This window comes from Pseudophryne corroboree, chromosome 5 (genome assembly GCF_028390025.1).
Source record: "Pseudophryne corroboree isolate aPseCor3 chromosome 5, aPseCor3.hap2, whole genome shotgun sequence".
Lineage (NCBI taxonomy): Eukaryota > Metazoa > Chordata > Amphibia > Anura > Myobatrachidae > Pseudophryne > Pseudophryne corroboree.
In genome coordinates this window covers 409,904,094-409,928,485 of record NC_086448.1, presented here as the reverse complement: position 1 = coordinate 409,928,485, position 24,392 = coordinate 409,904,094, and the positions used below count along the sequence as shown (strand labels likewise).

Genomic DNA, 24,392 nt, shown 5'->3' with positions numbered 1-24,392 from the left:
CGGCCCGACCACTGCAATAAACTGCAGCGTGCGATCGGGTCAGAATGACCCCCTTTATGCCAGTACACATTACTATTACATAGTACCCCCAATTCACATTATGACATAGTGTCCCCAATTTATAGTATGCCACATTACTGTATAATATCCTCCAGTTCAAGTTATACCACATTACAATAAAAGCGTATATAACACATGTAACTTTGACAGGGAAGGCGGGACCCTCTCAGCTCTGAGCCCCATAGCAGCTGCACTGCCTACACCTACTGTATGTTAGCTACACCCTTGAATGTTACATGGAATTGAAACTAAGGGGCTTGATGCAGAGTTGGCCTCAAAAGTATCTAATTAAAGATTGAAAAAGCTGCAAAATCTCACAAAAACTCATGGTGCTTTCTGGTCTACAACATTAGCATATCTCAGGTGTTGTTTAAGAGAGGATGGGCCAGCATGCAGTCTCCGTGCTGACACATATTTACAGAGTATAGCTACAGAAATAGTTAGATACAGGCGCCGGTTTCAAAACCGGTGGGTGGTGTGCGGTTGCAGACAGCGGACATCGTGGTGTGCGGGAGGGCAGGCGCGGTCTCTCCTCTTCATTTCATCCTGCAGGGAGAGAGGACTGGCCGCAAATGCAGCCGCCTCTCTCCTCACCGTGTGCAGGCTGCAGCAACGGGGCAGGGGGAGGCCAGCGGTAGCCGGGCCTCCTCCGGACCCTCCAATGGGCCCGGGCCTAGGTAAATAGTACCCAGTGCCAGAGAGTTAAGTGCAATATTCAGGGCCAGTTCTAGACTTTGCGGCACCCAGGGCGAAAGTATCCTGCGGTGCCCCCTCCCCCAGGTAAAATAGGGGCGTGGCTTCTTCATAGGGAAGGGGCATGGCCACTGTTATCTCCTTGTACTTGTTCCCCCCTGTAGCTGTACCCCCAGTAGATTTCCCCCCAGGAGTTGTGCCCCCAGCAGCTGTGCCCCCTGTAGCTGTGGCCGCAATAGTTGTGAGCCCTGTAGCTGTGCCCCAGTAGCTTTGCCTCCTGTAGCAGTGCCCCCAGTAGCAGTGCCCCCAGTAGTTGTGACCCCTGTAGTTGTGCCCCCAGTAGCTGTGCTCCAGTAGATGTGACCCCTGTAGCTGTGCCCCTTGTAGCTGTGCCTCCAGTAGTTGTGCCCCCTATAGCAGTAGCTGTGCCCCTTGTTGCTGTGCCCCTTGTAGCTGTGCCCCTTGTAGCTGTGCCCCCTGTAGTTGTGCCCCTTGTAGTTGTGCCCTCAGCAGTTGTGACCCCTGTAGTTGTACCCCTGTAGCTGTGCCAGTGCCCCAGTAGCTGTGCCCCCTAGCTGTGCCCCTTGTAGCTGTGCCAGTGCCCCCAGTAGTTGTGCCCCCTGTAGCTGTGCCAGTGCCCCCAGTAGTTGTGCCCCAGTAGCGCCCCACACACACACACACACACATTAAAAAAAACGCACACACAATACTTAGCGCTCCTGCTGCGCTGCCCTCCGTCTCCGGCCGCTGGCTCCTCACTACTATGGGAGAGACGTCATGACGTCTCTACCACAGTAACGCCGCACAGACACTAGGGGTCAATTATGACCTCTAGTGTCTGTCAGTGGAGCCGGCTGCAGCGGGTGCCCGCACAGCCCACGGTGCCTGCTACAGGCGGGGACAGGGGGGGGGGGGGATTAGTATGATGCGGCTCTTGCCACGGTGGTGGCGGCGCCCTCAGGTCAGCGGCGCTCCGGGCAAAAAGCCTGTTTGCCTGCGGCAAGAGCCGCTACTGGCAATATTGTACCCATCATAGATACAACCATGGCTTTGTTTATAACATAAGTCCCACTTGCACTCATGTTGTAAAGCACTTATTTTAAATGCAACAGTAAGGCATCAATTAAAGTATAAAAAAAAATTCTAATTCAGCAGAAACCTATGCTAATAAAAATAAAGTACTTTAAATACATGTTCATAAGCATAATTTATGCAGAGCGGTTCAGAAATGATTTCAGAATATAAAAGGTTCAGTATTCCTATACAACCAATCTCAAATGGTTTGCTAGTTTTGGGAACTGACATCTTAATCTACTATTTGCATCTGTTGTTGACCACTTACAAAGAATACAGCTTTCTCATGCATATATGTATCTTTTTACCTGTCTGAATATGGCTGGAGTATCACAAATACATCCTTTTTGTTTTGTACCTAACCTACTGTATGTTAAAATTCACTAATAGGCCCATGACACATACAGAAACGCTAGTTTCTGTATATTTCATGCGCAGTACCAGGACCATTTATTATTGGTCTTTGCAGTTTGCTTGTGAGAGCCAACGCCATCTTCAGATGGGAAGGAGGCCTGGGTTTGTGAAATAGGATCCAAGCAGATCTTTCCTTTGCATCAGCGACCTTTGACTGTGCGCATGTGTGACTGTGTACGTGTCCTTACAATTGACACTTAGGCTGTGTACACACGGCGCAACGCGCCGTACAGCCCGACACTGACTATTCAACGGGGCCTGAGCCCAGCCCCGCCGATATAGTCAATGTTGGGCTGCCTGCACAGTCTACTTTTCATTGCGATGAGGGACCACGCATCGGCATCGCAAGGACTATACACATGGTGCGATATGCACTATATTTTCTTATGATTTTGACTATACAGTATAGTCAAAATCGAAAGAAATATTGCACCGTGTGTAGACAGCCTAACCCAGATTGTTCCTGGTATTATTTTAATTGTGAACCATTAGCCTCTTAAAATACATTTTTAAACTCATTAATTCATTGTTTGTCTGCAGATTATTTTAAAATAAAAACTAAAAAATTCTGCATGCATAAATAGTCAAACCCTGCAGAATAGCACTTGGTAGAACCACATTTTGCTGAAATAACAACGTTAAGTCTGATGGAGTAAGTTTCTATCAGGTTTGCACACAGGGCCTGATTCTGATTTGCAGGCAATTGCACAGCTGCTGTAAAATTCTGTATAAATATTGTAAAATGCAAATGCAGCAAGAGACATCTGTTAGAGATAGACGCCTCCTACATACATCTGCAAAATCCCAGTGCTGAGCCTGAGGATGCAGTCATGGATCACCATCGCAACATGTGATGTTAGCAGACCTTGGTCAGTATGCGTACGCTTCAGTCGCAGGATCCAGACAGCTGGGTCAAGGAAGTCTGCATCGGGCGATGCAGACCCTGGGCCCAGCATGCCTACAAAATGGGGTGACACACCCCGTTTTTAAGAATGGTCCTGGTTACCAACCCTGCTCTACCCCTCAAATGCCAGATCATGTCAGTCATGCTACAGCTAAAGATAGCTGCGAATGATATTGCAAGACTCTTTCTGCACACGCTCAGAATTGGTCCTGCGCCTGCGAAGTCCCACAAGCATGAGAGTTGTACATAAAACATTGGGTTTGCATACAAATCCGAATCAGGCCCACTGTTTGCGAGTGAATTTTGCCCATTCCTTCTTGTAGGTTTGCTCCAGGTGGTTTGCATGATGTTCGTGGACTGCTATTTCTCAAATTGTGCCACAGATTCTCAATTGGATGAAGATCTGGACTTTGGCATGGCCATTGTAGAACATTCACCTTTTTGCTGTTTTGGCCTTTTAGCTTGGGATCATTGTCTTGCTGGTGAACTTTCTTGCAAACTTTAGATTTTGAGCAGACTGGTAGCAGGTTATTTTGCAGTATCTCCCTAGGTTTTGCACCATTCATCGGATCTTCAGTTTTAAGAAGATGCCCAGTACCTGGTTAAGGGCGGGATGTATTTACAGATTATGCAGCGTTCCCACCCATTTTTCGCGGTGGCTCAGAGTTGGTATACTTATTCATTTTGCCCATTATCTAGCTATATATACTCTCTGATCATTATCATCTGGGTGAGATAGGGAGCAGGGCACTGCAATATGAGGGGGGATAGGGAGCGGGGCCACTGCTATCTGAGGGGGTATAGGAAGCGGGGGCACTGCTATCTGCGGGGGGATAGGGAGCAGGGCCATTGCTATCTGAGGGGGGATAGGGAACAGGGCACTGCTATCTGAGGGGGATAGGGAGCGGGGGCACTCATCCTGGCGGCTGCAGGGGTGGAGGGCTGACAGTGTATGCTGTTCTGTCTGCAGGGAGGATCAGCGGGGCACACATGCGCATGCGCAATAGTGACTTAGGAGGAAGCTGCTGACAACGCCAAGCAGCCAGTGGCTGCAAGTGCAGTGTGGACAGTCACTTGTTAGAGCGTACCGACGATGAGAAAGCTGGTAAGAGTGAACTGTGCGCTGATAAAAAGGCGATACCTCTCAAGTACTGTTTGCGAAAATTAATACATCCCGCCCTAAATCATATAAACACAGCTTCCATTTCCAAGTTTTGATGTTCATTTAAATTAAGTAAAAGCTTAAAATGTAGCAATGGCCATCAAGGCCTTTACAGACCAAAATTAATTAGCAGCAAATTACCTTTGTTAAATGTTAAAATCTTTTTGGCTATGTACACACTAGTACGATGTGCGCCCCATGCGATATTGTATACAATTTCCTTACATACAATATTGGGCATACACACTATACGATGAAACAATAAGATAAGATGAACTGATATCTTATGGGGCTGGAGTTGTTTTTAAGGAAGCAAAAGCACAAGCAGGAGGAGGAGGGTCCAGGCTTACGTCAGCGCCCTAAAATCAAATTGCTGTATGTACACACTACAAAAAAGCTCATGATATTGTACCATCCAGACTGCATGCAGGTCAGATGTTGGATGTCCACGGTAGCGCGCATCATATGATAAATCGTGTGTACACACTATGCGATATTGAATGCAATCAAACAATATCAGCAATATCGTATGCAATATCTCATAGTCTGTATGCAGCTTTTCTTTTGGACATTAAGTTAGTACCCATGATAACAAGTAGTATTAATGAAGGCAAAGTGGTATATACAGTATATAGTATTTAGTTCCCCATGTAGGAATGCTGTACTACATATTGTAGTAATGGTATAATTTAATGGAGTTTAAAAATAAGTTCTGTTTTTGCAAACATGTTAATACCATGTTATTTAGATCTTACAATACACTATATTTACTTGTATTGTGTTATTATTTATACAGACGTGTCCATATCACATCAGTCACACTGGGACATTTGAATGGAGCATATAAAGTGGAGGCTGGTGATGGACATGTAAGAGACCCGTATCTAAAGGAACATGGTGTCATTACTTTCCTTGTAATAAACCCAAAGGTTGGTGTAATGGTAGAATTATTTTATTGCATTTTTGTACAATAGTTTTACCTCTCTTGTGAGGCGATCTTATAAACTGTTGTACTGACATACTGTAACAGTAGTCTTCCTCATTTCAGATTTTTCTGTAGTTTAATGATAGTATATAAGGTTATTTATTGTTTATATTTGTGTTATAGCTAACATCAGGTTATTTGTTTAGATGTCAGTATCATTTGTTGAATAATCACTGTTGACCAGTTTATTAATCTATTTTATAAGACATAATAATATTTAAATGATCATACTGTATGCTATAACGATCAATATGGCACTAACCATTACAGAGAATAATACATAATAAACCTAAATGAGCTATTTCAATTGCAGATGGCATTAAAGGGAAAGTATGCCTTTTTTGCAGATGACACAAAGGTATGCAACAGGGTAGACATACCTGGAGGGGTCAAACAATTGATTGAGGATCTAGGTAGACTAGAGGAATGGTCAAGAGTGTGGCAATTACAGGTTAATCCCCAAAAATGCAAAATCATGCACTTTGGTCTCAAAAATCCAAAAACTAAATTATATAGGATTAATGGCACTATACTGGAAACTACTCAGGAGGAAAGGGAACTAGGAGTCACTATTTCAGGTGACTTAAAGGCATGTAAGCAATGTAACAAAGCAATGAGGAAGGCTAGTCAGATGCTTGGCTGCATTGGGAGAGGAATCAGCAGGGGAAAGAAAGACGTAATAATGCCACTGTATAGGTCATTGGTACCGCCTCATCTAGAATACTGTGTCCAGTTCTGGAGACCATGGGCCTAATTCTGAGTTGATCGCAGCAGGAAATTTGTTAGCAGTTGGGCAAAACCATGTGCACTGCAGGGGGACAGATATAACATGTGCAGAGAGAGTTAGATCTGGGTGTGGTGTGTTCAATTTGCAATCTAAATTGCAGTGTAAAAATAAAGCAGCCAGTATTTACCCTGCACAGAAACAAAATACAGGTTGAGTCTCCCTTATCCAAAATGCTCGGGACCAGAGGTATTTTGGATATGGGATTTTTCCGTATTTTGGAATAATTGCATACCATAATGAGATATCATGTTGATGGGACCCAAGTCTAAGCACAGAATGTATTTATGTTTCATATACACCTTATACACACAGCTTGAAGGTCATTTTAGCCAATATTTTTTATAACTTTGTGCATTAAACAAAGTGTGTGTACATTCACACAATTCATTTATGTTTCTTATACACCTTATACACACAGCCTGAAGGTCATTTAATACAATATTTTTAATAACTTTGTGTATTAAACAAAGTTTGTGTACATTGAGCCATCAAAAAACAAAAGTTTCACTATCTCACTCTCACTCAAAAAATTCCGTATTTCGGAATATTCCGTATTTCGGATATTTGGATATGGGATACTCAACCTGTAACCCACTCAAATCTAACTCTCTCTGCAAATGTTATATCTGCCCCCCCCTGCAGTGCACATGGTTTTGCCCAATTGCTAACAAACTTGCTGCTGCGATCAACTCAGAATTACCCCCTATATCTTCAAAAGGATATTAATATATTAGAGACTGTACAAAGAAGTGCAACTATAATGGTGCATGGCCTACATCACAAAACATACCCAGAAAGACTAAAAAAATCTCACTATGTATAGTTTGGAGCAGAGAAGGGAAAGGGGGGACATGATAGAAACTTTCAAATATATCAAGGGTTTTAACAAAGTCCAGGAGGAAAACATTCTTCAAATGAAGAGAAGCAATAGGACAGAAGGACATGCACTGAGACTGGAGGAAGGGAGGTTCAGGGATAATTTGAGGAAAAATTACTTCACAGAAAGGGTAGTGGACAAGTGAAATAGCCTCCCATCAGAGGTGGTAGAGACTAAGACAGTAGAGCAATTTAAACATGCATGGGATAGACATAAGGATATCCTTACAAAGAAATAAGTATCGAATGAGGTTTGAGATAAATATATGGTTAAAAAAAAAGGGGCAGACTAGATGAGCCAAGTGTTTCTAATAAAATTCTGTTTCTAAACAGGGAAGTGTGATATGTTTTAGAGTATCAAAGGAAAGACAATAAAAAATATTCACTATAATATTTTTTTTTTTTTTTTTTTTCCCAGGCAGAGAAACGAAGTCCCCAGCACCACTTCAGGCCACGGCACACATTGGATGGAGCAAAGATGAGAGCATCTGTCCGTATGACACGATACTTGGAGTCCTGGGGAGCTGCGAAACCTTTTGCACATCTGCATCACAGAGACAGCATGACAACCGAAAATGGCAAGATTAGTACCACAGTATGGATTACTTTGTCATCTTTTAATTTAAATGACGTTTTCAGAGTAAAATGCAGTAGAGCAACACTTGAATTATTTGTTCTTTAACACATTTAAATAATGTTTATTACTTTTTGCTAGTAGCATAAGCCTGTTTCATAAGTTTCAACAAAAAGTACCCCACATTTTAATTCTTTCATTATATACGCACGTATCTGCATTTTAGGTTACTGTCAGAGCTGGCCCTATACAATATAATGCCCTAGGCAAGATTTTGGCTGGTGCCCCCTTGAACAGATGCTAGTTCCGCCTCTGACCCTGTACCCCTTTCCCAGCACCATTACCCTTCACCCATACCAGTCCTCATTTTGGTGCTCCTACCCCCTATATTTTAAATAGGAACAGTGTGCACATTCGGTGCGCAGCACAAAACGGTGCGTGTTCTTGATGGGAAGGGGAATGGCCACACAATAATACCCCCAGTTTAAAATACACCACACAGTAGTGCAACTTTATTCACATAATATCATTCAATAGTGTCTCTTATTCACATTATATCACACAGTAGTAACCCATTACTCCTCACAGTAGTGCCCCTTATTCACATTACACCACACCATATTGCTCTTTATTCACATTAGACTACACAGTAGTGCCCTTTCTATACAGCACGTTACGCCACAAAGTACTGTAGTACACCTTATACACATAATGCCGCATTTCGTATGCAGATAGAGCTGCAGTCACACACAGAATATAGGCATGCTGCATATCATTTAAATCAGCAGAATCTGATTGTGCTCCTAGGCATTTGTCTAGTTTGCCTATGCCAGCTCTGCTTACAGTATCCATTATCCAATAACTAAAAATACAGTCCACTGATAATGTAATACTACTTGATGTTTACATGTATAAACCAGATTGCAAAAGGTTTTATTGTAAGAATTGATGCGCATTGTGCAAGTGTTTCTTTTTACATGATTTTGGAGGGGCGTTTTGGTACTGTATTGTTAGCAGGTATTTACGTACACATATGGTGCTGTTTTCAGAATTGTCCAGAAAAAGTTGTTTTCTGTCCAAATGACAGAAATTAACTTGACACATTTTATCTGGCAGACATTTGTCTGCTTCTGTTATAAGGGCTAACCCCATTCACAAATTAAAAGACTTTAGTTTACATGCTAACTACTTGTACGGGGAACTCAACTTACGTTGATATCCTACAAAGTGCTGTCAGAATGCTGATACCTCTTGGACACCAACATTGTTAATTTTCTCTATAGTGGTGAGCAGGAAAGTAAGCTATGATAGGCAGTGGTAATTTTTGCAGATGTATGCAGCCATACAGTAATAGCCCTTTCACACAGAAACTGAAATTACCAGGTGAAGTAGTTCCACCCAGAAATTTCATGAAAAACACGGGTCCTTTTTCTGTGTGAAAGGGTCCACCCGGGTTGAAATTCCTGGGACTTTGACCCTGGAATTTACCAGGGTCAGAGATCTTGGAATTTCAACACGGGTTGACCCTTTCACACTGACAAAATACCCATGTTGATCTACAAATTACTGGGTCAAGAATTTGCTTGTCTGTGTGATATTGGGATCAGGCAGGGACCGGCAAAACTTCCTGGCATTGAAATGCTGGGTAATTGCCGGGACTTTCAGAATTTTCTGACTTAAAGTGGTATAAATTGCAACTGCACATTGCAGATAATTAAATTTCCCCTACGGTGTTAGAAAATTCAACTCACTAGCTAGATGAAATGGGTAAGAGAATTCACTAGAAACTAATGACATCAGAGAGACTTTGGGATTATCCCTCTTAGCAGTTAAGTTTTATTGTATAGTTCCCGGAGACCCATATGAACATATGAACAGTAATTGTTTGTAGAAGAAATAAACAAGAGTGGGCAATAGCATAAAATTTGCTTCCTTAAGTGTCTAAGGACTATACAATTTGTACATTACAAGTGAAGTCTTTTTTCCTATTGACAAAAATATAGTATTTTTCTAACATCGAGAGCGAAAAAAATTCTAACAGAGATAACTCTTACTTTCACATCCTTTTCCATCAGGGCATCAGTGTTAACAGGAGTTTTCAGCAGACCATTCCTTATATTCTCATTTACGAATAGCACTATGTCATTCATCATAGTCTATTTCATTATTTTTGTAACTATACAAACTTTGGGTAATCTCTAGAGATACAGTGGGGCAAAAAAGTATTTGGACAGCCACCAATTGTGCAAGTTGACCCACTTAAAAGATGAGAGAGGTCTGTAATTTCCATCATAGGTACACTTCAACTGTGAGAGACAGAATCTGAAAAAAAAACTAGGAAATCACATTGTATGATATTGAAACAATTTATTTGCATATTCTTGTGGAAAATAAATATTTGGACAATCAAAATGTTTAACTCAATACTTTGCAATATAACCTCGGTTGGCAATTACAGAGGTCAAATGTTTCCTGTTCTTGACTAGGTTTGCACACACTGTAGCAGGTATTTTGGCCCACTCTTCCATGCAGATCTTCTCTAGATCTGTCATGTTTTGGGGCTGTCACCGGGCAACACGAACTTTCAACTCCCTCCACAGATTTTCTATTGGGTTGAGGTCTGAAGACTGGCTAGGCCACTCCAGAACCTTGAAATGCTTCTTACGGAGCCACTCCTTAGTAGCCTGGGTGGTGTATTTGGGGTCATTGTCATGCTGGAAGACCCAACCACATTCCATATTCAATGCTCCTTAATACGGATCAGTCGTCCTGTCTCCTTTGCATAAAAGTAGCCCCAAAGCATGATGTTTCCACCCCCATGCTTCACAGTGGGTATGGTGTTCTTGGGATGCCATTCATCTTTCTTCTCCCTCCAAACGCGGCGAGTGGAGTTTATACCAAAAAGTTCGATTTTGCTCTCATCTGACCACATTACATTCTCCCAATCCTCCTCTGGATCATCCAGATGGTCACTGGCAAACTTTAGACGGGCCTGGACATGTGCTGGCTTAAGCAGGGGGACCTTTCAGGCACTGCAGGATTTCAATCCATGACGACGTAGTGTGTTACTAATGGTAACCTTTGTGACTGTGGTCCCAGCTCTCTTGAGGTCATTGACCAGGTCCCCCAGTGTAGTTCTGGACTGATTCCTCACCGTTCTCAACATCATTGATACCCCACGAGGTGAGATCTTGCATGGAGCCCCCGGTCAAGGGAGATTGTCAGTGATTTGTATTTCTTCCATTTTTTTAATAATTGCGCCAACAGTTGATCTCTTCTCACCAAGCTGCTTGCCTATTGTCGAGTAGCTCATCCCAGCCTTGTGCAGCTCTACAATTTTGGCCCTGGTGTCCTTAGACAGCTCTCTGGTCTTGGCCATGGTGGAGAGGTAGCAGTCTGACTGTTTGAGGGTGTGGACAGGTGTCTTTTATACAGATAACTAGTTCAAACAGGTGCCATTAATACAGGTAACGAGTGGAGGATAGAAGAGCTTCTTAAAGAAGAAGTAACAGGTCTGTGAGAGCCAGAAATCTTGCTGCTTGGTAGGTAGCCAAATATTTATTTTCCACAAGAATATACAAGTAAATTGTTTAAAAAATCATACAATGTGATTTCCTGGTTTTTTTTTTCAGATTCTGTCTCTCACAGTTGAAGTGTACCTATGATAGAAATTACAGACCTCTCTCATCGTTTTAAGTGGGTCAACTTGCACAATCGGTGGCTGTCCAAATACTTTTTTGCCCCACTGTACCTTTAAAGGTACACACTGTATAGAAATCACATTGCGGTTTGCCACCGCATAAAGCAAATAATAAGTACTCAAGAGGAATGGATCCTGTAAAATTCTAATGTTTGCAGACACAAATAGTAAATTTTAGTTTTAAAATTACAACATTTTAAAATATATTTGCAAGAGTCCCTTTCTTCAACTGAGTATAAAGAATAATTTATTTGTGTAAAACGAGATGGTATAACAGTGTAAAAACTGCTTCATCAGTTTTTGTCATTTTTCCATAAATGTATGTGTTTTCACTGTTTCCAACCTACTGATCTACTAACACTGATTGTGATGACTGTTTTGGTTGGTCATAAATAGGGTCATAGCACATGACCCGCTCCAGAAAAAGATGTGGATGTGAAATGCAAAACAATTGCAAATAGCATCTCAGACTCAATCTGGGCCCCATGTTTTCTCAGTGAATCTAATGATTCTCTGAGGTCATTATTACTGTTGACATTGTCTTGTCCAGTGCCGCTACTCCGTAGTGCCAGGCCTTAGCCTTAACAGAACATACTGTACAAGACAGAAAAAATAAATGTAAACATGAAAAAAAAGTAGGGACGGTCCGGCTTATTACAGAGTTTACGATCTTATTGTTGTTAATAAACGTGGCCCCTTCACTTGTATAACTCTCCTTCATTTGTGTATCTCTTAACACAAAGTTTATGACAGATACCCTCACAATTAATCACCCACCCACTCATGCATTGAGACCATTCTAAATATAATTTTACCAAAAATAAGCATTCCATAGAGCATAAAAAAATAGCTACTTTAAGAGAACTTATCTGGCTTCCAAGATATGCAATTACATTAGTCTTGGTTTATATAAGAGATGAGTTGGGTTGGTTCTCAAAAAACCGAACTTCCCCGAACTTCACTATCTGAGCTTGGGACTTCCCAGCAGACACTGATACCAGAACGAGGCAAAACTTCATCATCACACTATCGGATTCTCACGGATTTTAGATTCCATATAAGTAGTCGCGTGTCGACGCCATTTTCACTCCAGACTTAGAGAGTGAGGGAGACAGACCTCTGTTTCTCTCTGTGGGTGGTGGTATCGGGTGGGGTCAGCATGTGCTCTCTAGGGGTGCTGTTGGAGGTGCTGTCCTGGCTGTCACTGGTGTTTCATATGCTGATACAAGTGTTGCAGCTGTACATGGGTGTTGCTGTCCTGGCTGCTGTAGTGTAAAGGGGCACTGTCTTCCTGTATGCTGTGAAACTACAGGGGTGCTGGCCCTGTCTAGTATGCTGTAAAAATTCAGGAGTGAAGTGAAAATAAATGTACACTGGCCCTGTCTTGTATGCTGTTAAAATTCAGGGGTGCAGTGAAAATAAATGTACACTAGCCCTGTCTTGTACGCTGTGAAAATAAATGTACACTGGCCCTGTCTTGTACGCTGTGAAAATAAATGTACACTGGCACCAACCTTGTAAGCTGTGAAAATAAAATTATACTGGTCCTGTCTTGTATACTGTAGAATTACAGGGGTGTTGTTCAAATACAGGGGTGTTGGTCCTGTCGTGTATGCTGTAAAAATACAGGGGTGCTGTTAAAATAAAAGTACACTGGCCCTGTCTTGTATGCTGTAAAAATACAGGGCTGCTGTGAAAATAAAGGGTCACTGTTCTGTGTACTGTAATAATAAAAGGGTGCTGTCCTGTGAAATGGAGAACAAAAATTTGGAGGAAACAATAGTGAAAGCTCAGGAACCACTTCCAGTTCCTAGCACTACTGCTGAAGCTGCTGCTGCCACCAGTCATGACATTGACGATGTAATTCCATCAACATCGTCTGCTAAGGCCAATGTCCAGTGTAATAGAGGGCATGTAAAATACAAGAAGCAAAAATTAATAATCAGAAAAAAAAAGAAATCTGATGAGAAACGTAAAATTGTCAATATGCCATTTACAACACAAAGTGGCAAGGAAAGGCTAAGCCCTTGGCCTATGTTCATGGCTGGTGGTTCAGCTTCTCATGAGGATGGAAGCCATCCTCCATCTTAAAAAAAAAAAAAGCTTTTTAAAGCACAGGAAAAAACAACTGTGCGTACATATATATCACAAATTCCCTTGGAGAGTTCCAGTGTGTCCGCAGTTGCGATGTCTAGGCCTGACCTTCCCAAGACAATCTGGGAAGAGGAGGCTCCTACCACCATTTGCATGTCCCCTGCAATTGCTGGGAGGAGCACCGCCAGTCCAGCTGCTGATATTGAGATTGAATATGTTACCGTAGAAGTACACCAGGATGAGGAGGATATTGGTGTAGCTGAGGCTGAGGAGGAAGTTGAAAATTAGGATTCTGAAGGTGATATGGTTTGTTTGAATAAGGCACCATTGGAGACAGTTGTTGGCCATGGGATGAAAAAGCCCTTTGTCATACCTGGGCAAAACACCAATAAAGCCACCTCTTCAGGTGTCGAATTATTTCTCCACAAATCCAGACAACAGGTGTCAAGCCATCTGTTGCCTTTGTCAATCCATAATAAGTAGGGGTAAGGACGTTAACCACCTAGGAACATCCTCCCTTATATGTCACCTGCAGCACATTCATCATAAGTCATTGTCAAGTACAGAAACTTTGTGTAATAGCGTAAGCAGTCCACTGACACCTAAATCCCTTCTTCCTGTTGTACCCAAGCTCCTGCAAGCCACAAGACCTATTCCCTCAACGTCAATTTCCTCCTCAGTCAGGAATGTATGTAGTCCTGCAGGCCATGTCACTGGCATGACTGACAAGTCCTCTCCTCTCCGGGATTCCTCTGGAGGATCCTTGAGTGCTACACTTACTGCTGCCGCCGCTGCTGTTGTTGCTGCTGGGAGTCAATCGTCATCCCAGAGGGGAAGTCAGAAGACCACTTGTACTACTTCATCTAAGCAATTGACTGTCCAACAGTCCTTTGCAAGGAAGATGAAATATGACAGCAGTCACAATGTTGCAAAGCAGATTACTGAGGCAATAACAACTATGCTGGTGTTAGACGTGCGTCCGGTATCCGCAATTAGTGCAGTGGGATTTAGACAGTTGATGGACGTACTGTGCCTCCGGTAACAAATTCCGTCTAGATGATACTTCACTAGGCAAGTGATTCCTGGACTGTACAGGGACACTTAACCATGGACATGTGGACAAGTGGAGCAGGGCAAACTAAGGACTACATGACTGTGACAGCCCACTGGGTAGATGTATTGCCTCCTGCAGCAACAACAGCAGCATCTCACAAACGCCAACTCATTTCTAGGCATGCTACACTGTGCATCACCAGTTTCTGTAAGAGGCACACTGGTGATAACCTCTTACGGAAACTGAGGGACATCATCGCACAGTGGCTCACCCCATTTTGACTCTTCTGAGGATTTGTGATATGAGTGAGTTTAGTTTATTATCATTAGATATTCACATGTGAACAAACAATGAAATTTCCGAATGTACAAGCAGATATCACAAGAATACAAATACCAATAAGACACCATAAAATATATCTGACAATGTCACCAATATTATGTGTGAATTACATCTGGGCAAATTCCAGCATGTCCCATGTTTTGCACATACAATTAATTTGGTGGTGTAGAATTTTTTTTAAAACGACAGGGACGTGCAGGAGATGATGTCGGTGACCTGAAAAATTGCGGGCCACTTCCGGCATTTTACCACTGCGTGCCGAAAACTGGAGTGACAGCAAACACTCCTGAACCTGCCCTGCCATCAACTGAAGAAAGAGGTGGTAATGAGGTGGAATTCAACACTCTATATGCTTCAGAGGATGGAGGAGCAGCAAAAGGCCATTCAAGCCTATACATCCACCTATGATATAGGCAAAGGAGGGAGAATGCACCTGACTCAAGCGCAGTGGAGAATGATTTCTGTGTTGTGCACAGTTCTCCAACCTTTCGAACTTGCCACACGTGAAGTCAGTTCAGACACTGCCAGCTTGAGTCAGGTCATTCCCCTCATCAGGCTTTTGCAGAAGCAGCTGGAGAAATTGAAGGAGGAGCTACTGTAAGACGGAGCGATTCCTCTGAGTATGTGGGACTTGTGGATGAAGCTCCTCATTTGCTTTGCCAGGATTCAAGGGTGGTCAATCTGTTTAAACCAGAGCACTACATTTTGGCCACCCTACTCGATCCTAGGTTTAAAGCCTACGTTGTATCTCTCTTTCTGGTGGACACACAGGTGCAAAGACGTGCTAGTGCGAGAATTGTCAACTCAAGCAGAACGTGACCCGTCAACAGCTCCTCCTTTATTTTCTTCCGCAACTGGGGCTGCGAGGAAAAAAAAAATTCCTCGCTCACCCACTGGCGGTGATACAGGGCAGTCAGGAGCAAGTGTTCACATCTGCTCTGGACTGAAGGAGCTGCCAACTATTACTGACATGTCTACTGTCACTGTATATGATGTGGTCTCCATTGAAAGAATGGTGGAGTATTATATCGGTGACAGCATCCAAGTAGTCATGTCAGACAGTCCGTATGTATACTGGCAGGAAAAAGAGGCAATTTGGATGCCCTTGCACAAACTGGATTTATTTTACCTAAGTTGGGCCAACTTAGGTAACACTCTGAAAGAGTGTTCAGTGCAGCCGGTAACCTTGTCAGCGATCGGCGTAGTGGGTTACTTCCACAAAATGTTAAGAAGATGATGTTCATCAAAATTAATTATAAATTTCTCCAGGAAGACTTTTACCAGCAATTGTCTCCAGGGACCTGTGACAGTGGGTTCCAGTGGGGATGAATTAATACTCTGTGAGGATGTAAACACTGAAAGGGGTGAGGAATCGGAGGATGAGTATGAGGATGACATCTTGCCTCTTTAGAGCCAGTTTGTTAAAGGAGAGATTAATTGCTTCCTTTTTGGTGGGGGCTCAAACAAACCAATCATTTCAGCCACAGTTGTGTGGCAGACCCTGTCGCTGAAATGATTAGTTTGTTAAAGTGTGCATGTCCTGTTTTTACAACATAAGGGTAGGTGGGAGAGCCCAAGGACAATTCCATCTTGCATGTCTTTTTCTTCTTCTTTGAACTATGTGCTGTTTGGGGCCTAGTTTTTAAAACTGCCATCCTGTCTGCCACTGCAGTGCCACTCCTAGATGGGCCAGGTGTTTATGCTGACCACTTGTGTCGATTAGCTTAGTCATCCAACTAAATTGGTGCAAACTTTTGGCCTAAAAACAAAATTGTTAGGTGTGAGGTGTTCAGAATAGACTGTAATGAGTGGAAATGAATGCTATTGAGGTTAATAATACGGTAGGATCAAATTTACCCCCAAATTCTGTGATTTTAGCTGTTTTTATTGGCCCTCATTCCGAGTTGATCGTTCGCTAGCTGCTTTTAGCAGCAGTGCACACGCTAAGCCGCCACCCTCTGGGAGTGTATCTTAGCTTAGCAGAAGTGCGAACGAAAGTTTAGCAGAACAGTGCAGACTTTTTTTCAAGCAGTTTCAGAGTAGCTGCAGACCTACTCCTTCCTTGCGATCACTTCAGTCTGTTTAGTTCCTGCTTTGACGTCACAAACACGCCCTGCATTCGGCCAGCCACTCCCCCATTTTCCCCGGCACGCCTGCGTTTTAACCCGACACGCCTGTGTTTTTTAGCACACTCCCAGAAAACGGTCAGTTACCTCCCAGAAACGCCCACTTCATGTCAATCACTCACCAAACAACAGAGCGACTGAAAAGCGTCGCTCGACCTTGTGTAAAACTGCATACTTTTTTGTGAAAGTACTTCACGAGTGCGCACTGCGGCCGTACGCAAGTGCAGAAATGCTGATTTTTAGCCTGATCGCTACACTGTGAACAACGGCAGCTAGCGATCAACTCGGAATGACCCCCATTGTTTTTTTAAAAAAAATCCAGAACCAAAACATGAAAAGGATGGCTTTGGCAAAACCAATCCAGATCCAAAACACGAACAGAGATCCAGATTCAAAACCAAAATACAAAACCAGAAAAGTGTCCGCTGCACATCTCTAGTAGAGGTGAGAGGGTTCGGTTTTACTCGGATTTACTCGAATCTCCTTATTGGCTATCGGGGCGTTTCATGTTTTGGTTAGTCAATAAGAAAAATCCAGAAAATAAGAAATGGTGATAATTCTGGCGTAAAGAACCGAGTAAATCCGAACCCGCTCATCTCTAATCTCTAGTTTATACTGTATACAGTAAATCTGGTTTACTATATATAAAACATATCTTTTGGTCAGATGTATACATTTTGCCTATAACATCTTGCTCTTAGGTTAAGTGGACTCTGATTAAATTGCCTCCAGTTACCAGTAAAGATGTGCATGGGCCACTATGTTTTGGATCTGGATTCATTTTCGTGTTTTGGTTTTGTAAAACCACCCTCACGTGTTTTGTTTTTGTATCTGCATTTTTTGTAAGCAATTTTTCTTTATTGAAGCATGTGCAGATTACATGTCAAGATAGATTTGACAGTGATATACTTCAGAGATTAATTTAACATGCAGTGTATGACAATAGCTTTGAGTAGTATATTAACAGCAATGACTATGATTATGTGACGTAATATATATGAAAAACAGGTTTGATATGTCTGATAATATTATTATGTGATATAATAACAGTATTAATAGTAATAATCACATTTGTATATATTGAGGATCATATGAGGTATGAACCATGTCAATATTACGTATTTTATGAGAAGACCTGGGATTGTGGGTTACAGCATTCGGAAGAGGGATTCAAATCGGATTGGGTATAGGTGTCCAGCGGTTGGGATACTGCTGGTCACCCTATCAATGCTGGGATCCCAGTGTTTAGATTGCCAGGGGCGCAATGAAGACCCTTGCATGTTCGCCATGCAGCGGGCACGGTGTCTTGCTGTGCTCGGCACAGGTTCTATTCTCATTAACAAGTGGGAACAGTCCCTGTTAGTCAGCATGCTGACTGTCAGGCTTTCCACCAGGTGGGATTCTGATGTCTGTATAGTGACCGGCGGTCGGGTCACATAACCGCATCCCTTAAAATCAATATCTGTTGGAGGATCCTGGGTGATCTTTGGGGATCAATATCTGTTGGAGGATCCTGGGGGATCTCATGTTTCGTACCATAGAGTTGTCTCGAAAACATTTCCATGATTGATCCCTAGGTTGTGGTAGTGCAGCTTTCCCAAGAATTAAAAAAGTACTCTGTGAATTTTTCTTTTTTCAGTGAGGTTTCTAGCCAATCCATTGTAAATATATGAAATAACTTTTCTAAAAAAAAGCGAAAATGGTGGGACATCTGTTTGTATCCACATTTGTAGAATGCATTTCTTGGCCGTCACTGATATAACCAGTAATACTTTGTGTACCCCCTTTGCCACACGAGTGTTCCCAGGTAAGATGCTTACCTGCCCATTCAGTCATCCATGGCAGGTAAGATACCAAGTGGCAAATATCCATATTTGGGTTCAAAACCGGTGTATCAACCGGGCATGCCCAATTACAATGAGAGGACAAGAGAGATCATTCGCTATTCCCATTAAGTATCTATGGTGAGGGGAAAGATATATTTTGTGGAATATGTTAAGAGAAAACTTCAGCATACTGTATGACGCTGCAGTTATCATTCTAGTTGAGTTGTTTAGTGTTTGTAACAGTGTTTGCATGGTTAAGGACAGGAATTTGTTTCTCCATTGAGAAAGACCAGTTGTTATCGTGTCATATTTTAGTGGGGTATTTAAAAATAAATAATTAATGGATATGGTTTCTTACTTGGACTTTCTTGAAATAGTAATTTATCAAGGGAGTTATCCCAGTCTGCCAGTGATAGTTTTTTTAGAAAGCGTTGCCACATAATCTTGTGTTTGGAAGTACGCCAAAGGTAGGGGTAAGGGGGAGGGGAAATTCTCTTGCACTGGAAAAATAATACCCTACCTAAGCAGGTGATGTTAGAAGACCCCTTTTAATAGTGGAAATATAATTATTTGATTCAAAAGTGGGGGTGCAACCACAGATCGTATATGGTACAAACACAAGCAGAGAGAAAAAGGCGATCTGTTAAGTGGTGCACAAGATTAAAATTAAAATATAACTTTTATTGGTGTCCTAAAAATTATTAATCTATCATACTAGATCCAAGAAAATTATGCGAAATATTACAAACATATATGTGAAAAGATACCAACAATGTGAGACAATACAGAGAAGAATAAATATAAAAAAGAATTAAAACAGCGTTGGTGTCTTTACTGTATCTATTTGTTATATACTTATTGTATCCTTTTATTAATAATTGTTAAGTGATGATACAGAATGTGTTACTCAGTATGTTAAGAAGATTGGTAACTAATGTTGCTATTGAAGCCCAGCTCTAGTTCTTTGGCAGTCAGCCTGAACAAATGTTGAAACAATGTTTGCTACAGTAAAATAGTATGTTTGCTGATAGCGTTTTAGCTAAAAGGAGAGCGTGTAATGATTATATCCTGCACTGTAATCTATCCGTGTACATATCCTCTAATCAAATACGAATACTGCTGTCATGCAACAATTAGAATGACAGTTTGCTTTGGTCAGCCGTATTCTATAAAGTTGAATAATCTCCTTATGCCCTCAACCTTTCCAGTGGCCCGCAAAATGTCAGTTTGTACTGCTATTGCCTTAAAGCGGATCTGGGGATGTTAGCGCTATTAATCCCCTGTCCGCTGATGAAATGTATATATAAGTTGTATATTGAATCAATAGACAGTATGATGTATATTTGTGCTGCGTATTAGAATGACTACATAAGTAGTTGGAAAACCCTCACATGTGCCATAAGTGAGATGATAACAATCGGGAGTATTGTAATATGAATCCGTGTTATCAGATATATTATTTAAGTCAAGCAGCTTTCATTAGTAAGAAGTTCCGTGCCTACATCTGTAATTGAGATAGACCGGATTGTAGGGCTAATGATGATGTTATAATACACTAATATTGCAGTTTATTAATTGCCCAGTATTGGTCTATTCTGAAGTGTACTGCATATTAGGTTGTCCTTCTATAATATAGGAAAGTCCATGCCCGTATCTATAGATCGAGTTGCAGGACAGGCAGTGATATTTTGGTACACTGATGTTTGATACACAGATGTTACAATTTATTAATTGCCCAGTGTAGATCTTATTCTAGAGCACACTACACATTTACTTGTAGATGTAATTGGTAAAAATATTTTATTTTCCTAGTAGGTCACTCTCACAGTTAGCAATCTCCATATCACAATCCGTGATTCTAATGAATCCGTCACAGAGAGCACTGCTAATTAATGTATCCACCAGTTTGTTAATGCGTGGATATTACTGATATAGGGTATATAATGATGTAATAATATATGCAGCACCCCTGTATATGAATCCTATATATGCAAGTGTGATTTCTTCGTCGTACCACTTCTACTAGACATTTCTATGAATTCTTATTTCGCTGCATTAAATTACAACATGACTTTTCTGAATGAATATCTTGCTTTCTGCCTATTCTATGTATATTTATCTAGCTGAGCACTATTAATAGATAAATTCCAAAGTAACACATTTGATTTTTTAGAGATCAGTAGGACACCAGGCTTATTCTTCTCTGTATTGTCTCACATTGTCGGTATCTTTTCACATATATGTTTGTAATATTTCGCATAATTTTCTTGGATCAAGTACGCTAAAGGGAAAGACCCAAAAGCTGGATATTTGATGATTACTTGTGAAAATGATAAGGGTTTCCTAGTCAAGGGGTCTGTAATTTGCTGAACAGAGGTAAGGGCTATTTCAGACCACAGAGTAAATGAATATCTTGCTTCTCTATTTTGAAAGTCCTGATTATATATTAGGAAGAGAAAGAGAGATATAAATGGGTTTAATGAGAGCTTGTATCAGAGTATGTGCCAAAAGTCTCTGAGCGGACATTAGTAATGGATTCGATTGGACTCAGAAATAAATTTCTTCTACACTACTTCATGGCAGTCATTACTCTGGGATTGCATCCCATCCCCCTAGTTCTAGGCAGGAAGTTTTTTCACACTTCAGGGACCGCCCACTTAGGGTATATAGAGCTACTCCTCCCCTTCCTTCTCAGTGTTTTTTCCTGTCTCCTAGACAGGACAGTGTAGTTGTTTGTAATTTTGTTCCAAGGGCTTACCTCATTATCTATACCCAGCGTATGCGCCTCTTGGTAGCCGCAGTCTGGATGGGGTGGCACCCTGGGGAGAGGCTGGTGCACGGCAGTTTTAAAGGCCAGTCAAGTAAGAGCCTGCCTGTATGTTTTACAAAGCCGTATCGCTGCTGGCTTTACTCTCTTCATTTGCAGCCGCATGTGTTTCTATGCTTCCTGGCTCTGGCCCTGCAGAGCAGCGGGTAGAGGTGCATGTGATGGCTGGTGGCTGTCCCAGGAAGATGGTCTGAGCATACGCCCACCCTAAGTTAGGGGTCAGAGGCAGAGAAAATGGCACCATGCACCGAGAAATAATGGAGCTGCTGGTCCCTCCAATTTATGCTACAGGCCTATGGCAATATGAAGGAGCACCTTCTCCCCAAAAGCATGTATGTGCCCAAAAAAGAGGTACAGTAAGTCCTCATAGAGGGCACTTTATCCATATAGTGTTAGTCAGGATATATAGTCTGGTTACCATACTATGCTGCATTGTGTCTCCAGCATTGGAGCCAAGAAGAAAACTTATAAGAAACCTTATTTATATGTGCTGTGTATAGAAGTCAGGATGCAAGAAGCTGTACCTGTATTGAAGTAGATAAAGATCACTCTCCTTATAGTGCATTCAGCACACCTCATATTCTGTGTGTTGTCTAAATGGGCTAATTGCCAATTAAGGCGTTGTAGGCTTCACCCTGGATGTGTTAATTTTATCTGCACCAGTATGTGTTCAGTCCATCAAGTAAAATATAGCAAACTTCCGCATACCAAACTGGGTATTCCTAATCTGTCTGATCTTGGAAGCTAAGCAGTGTATATTATAAAAAGTCTGAACCTACATTGTGATCCAGATAACTACTGTACCTGGTTGTCGTTGTTGGGTTGTTTTTTTTCTACCGTTAGTGTTTCTTACCCAGTACACATTTTTTTAATGAGATAAAGAAGCTTTCACCTATTGCTAGTGAGACTTCTGCTAGATTTTTTGTTATGTGGATCTAAGGGATCAAGGGGGTACATTTACTAAGGTGGGAGTCTTTTAGAACTGGTGATGTTGCCCATACCAACCAATCAGATTCTACTTAACATTTGTCTAGCTGCTTCTAGAAGATAATAGATACAATCTGATTTGTTGCTATGGGCAACATCGCCAGTTCTAAAAATCTCCCGCCTTAGTAAATTTACCCCAGATCTTAAATTAGTATGGACTTTGATTATGATGGCAGAATGTTGGTAAATGCCTGGGTGATACTGATAGAATTTATCATATGTATCTGTTTATGATGAGCAGTTCCTAATCTGATGAACAATACCTAGAGCTGATACTGCAGCAACAGAGGTTGTTTCATAAGCTCCTACTGGGAGAGCCGATCCCGGCAACTGGTCTTTGCAGTCCCCCGCAAAGAGCAGGGCTCTATTGTAGCATTGAACATAAATAAATAAATAAATAAAAAGTGTGTGGATATATATATATATATTATATATAATATAATTTGAATATATACTGTATACAGCAGGTCTTTTCTAAAACTGATGTTACTAAAACTTAATTGGGCATGTGCAGTGTATTGAAGCTGTGACAATCTCTTCAGTTCTTGGCAGCTAAGCAGTGTTGGGCATGGTTAGTATTTGGATGTGAGACCATCTAGGAATTACAGAGTACTATAGGTTTAGTGCATTGAGACTTGGACTGTGATGAACAGTCTTGGAAGAGAAAATTTCAAGACTTTATATACAGATATATAATAGCTGTGTGTTTTCTCATAGAATGTGTTAGAATTACAGCTCTGTGGTGCATTTATGGGCAGTAGATCCACATAGAAGGAATAGTCTACTTTCTTTACTTATGAAAGTTCCCTGCTGTTGGTAGCAGGCTGGAAGTTACCTCAGGATAGAAGTAGGTATCCTGTGCCATCTTCTATACAGTAATTTTTAGAAGCCAGACGTTTTGTGCCAGTATGGCACTTCTTTGGTAGATATTCTATAGGAATGCTGAGGCAGTCCTTTTGCCAAACCTTCAGAAGAGGAAGTCGAATATAACTACTATGGGTCTCCTGCATCTGTGCCAGTAGGGGGCAGTCTTCTGAAATTTGTGAGGCATTGGCAGGAATCTGTGCAGAACCAATGAGTTCAGGATGTAGTACAGGTTGAGTATCCCTTATCCAAAATGCTTGGGACCAGAAGTATTTTGGATATCGGATTTTTCCATATTTTGGAATAATTGCATACCATAATGAGAGATCATGATGATGGGACCCAAGTCTAAGCACAGAGTGCATTTATGTTGCATATACACCTTATACACACAGCCTGAAGGTCATTTAATACAATATTTTTAATAACTTTGTGTATTAAATAAAGTTTGTGTACATTGAGCCATCAGAAAACAAAGGTTTTACTATCTCACTCTCACTCAAAAAATTATGTATTTCGGAATATTCCGTATTTCGGAATATTTGGATATGGGATACTCAAGCTGTATCTCAAAGGTATCAGATGGAATTGCTAGGGTTCTAAGAAGGAATCATTTTGTGAAAACTGAGTTTACAGTTGTGTACTTGAAAGTATGGTGCTACGACAGTATACAGAAATTAGCTCAAAGGCTGTGAGTTTTTGTCCAGTCATCCAAGATAAATGAAGGTTTTACTCTCATATATTTCTTTTAGAAAAGTACACAGAGGGTTCAGAACTATTCTGGATCCCAAGACAGCTTGGTGAAGATAAGGTTTCCTATGGAAACACTGAAATCTATTTTGACTGTTTTAAGAAGTTTTATTGTGGATGTCAAATCTAAAATCTAAAGTACCAATTCCCTTTACTATTGTTTGTTATAAATGTGGTACAAGTCACTTTGTTCACAATACAAATGATATATTCTTGATCATTTATGATGGGGTGGATAGTACCCATCAGGTCATTTATCAAGAGGAGCATTCTATAGCATCAATACATCTAAA

General features: G+C 41.4%; 1 protein-coding gene across 1 annotated transcript in view; it reads left to right on the top strand.

The window, feature by feature from the left end:
• ADCY2 (adenylate cyclase 2) overlaps positions 1-24,392 on the top strand; it is a 1,664,414-nt gene that overhangs the window by 1,076,843 nt on the left and 563,179 nt on the right. Inside the window, exons 9-10 of the mRNA XM_063922769.1 lie at positions 5,104-5,236; positions 7,374-7,550. Of these exons, the coding sequence (XP_063778839.1) occupies positions 5,104-5,236; positions 7,374-7,550 (310 nt within the window). The remainder of the gene's footprint in view (positions 1-5,103; positions 5,237-7,373; positions 7,551-24,392) is intronic.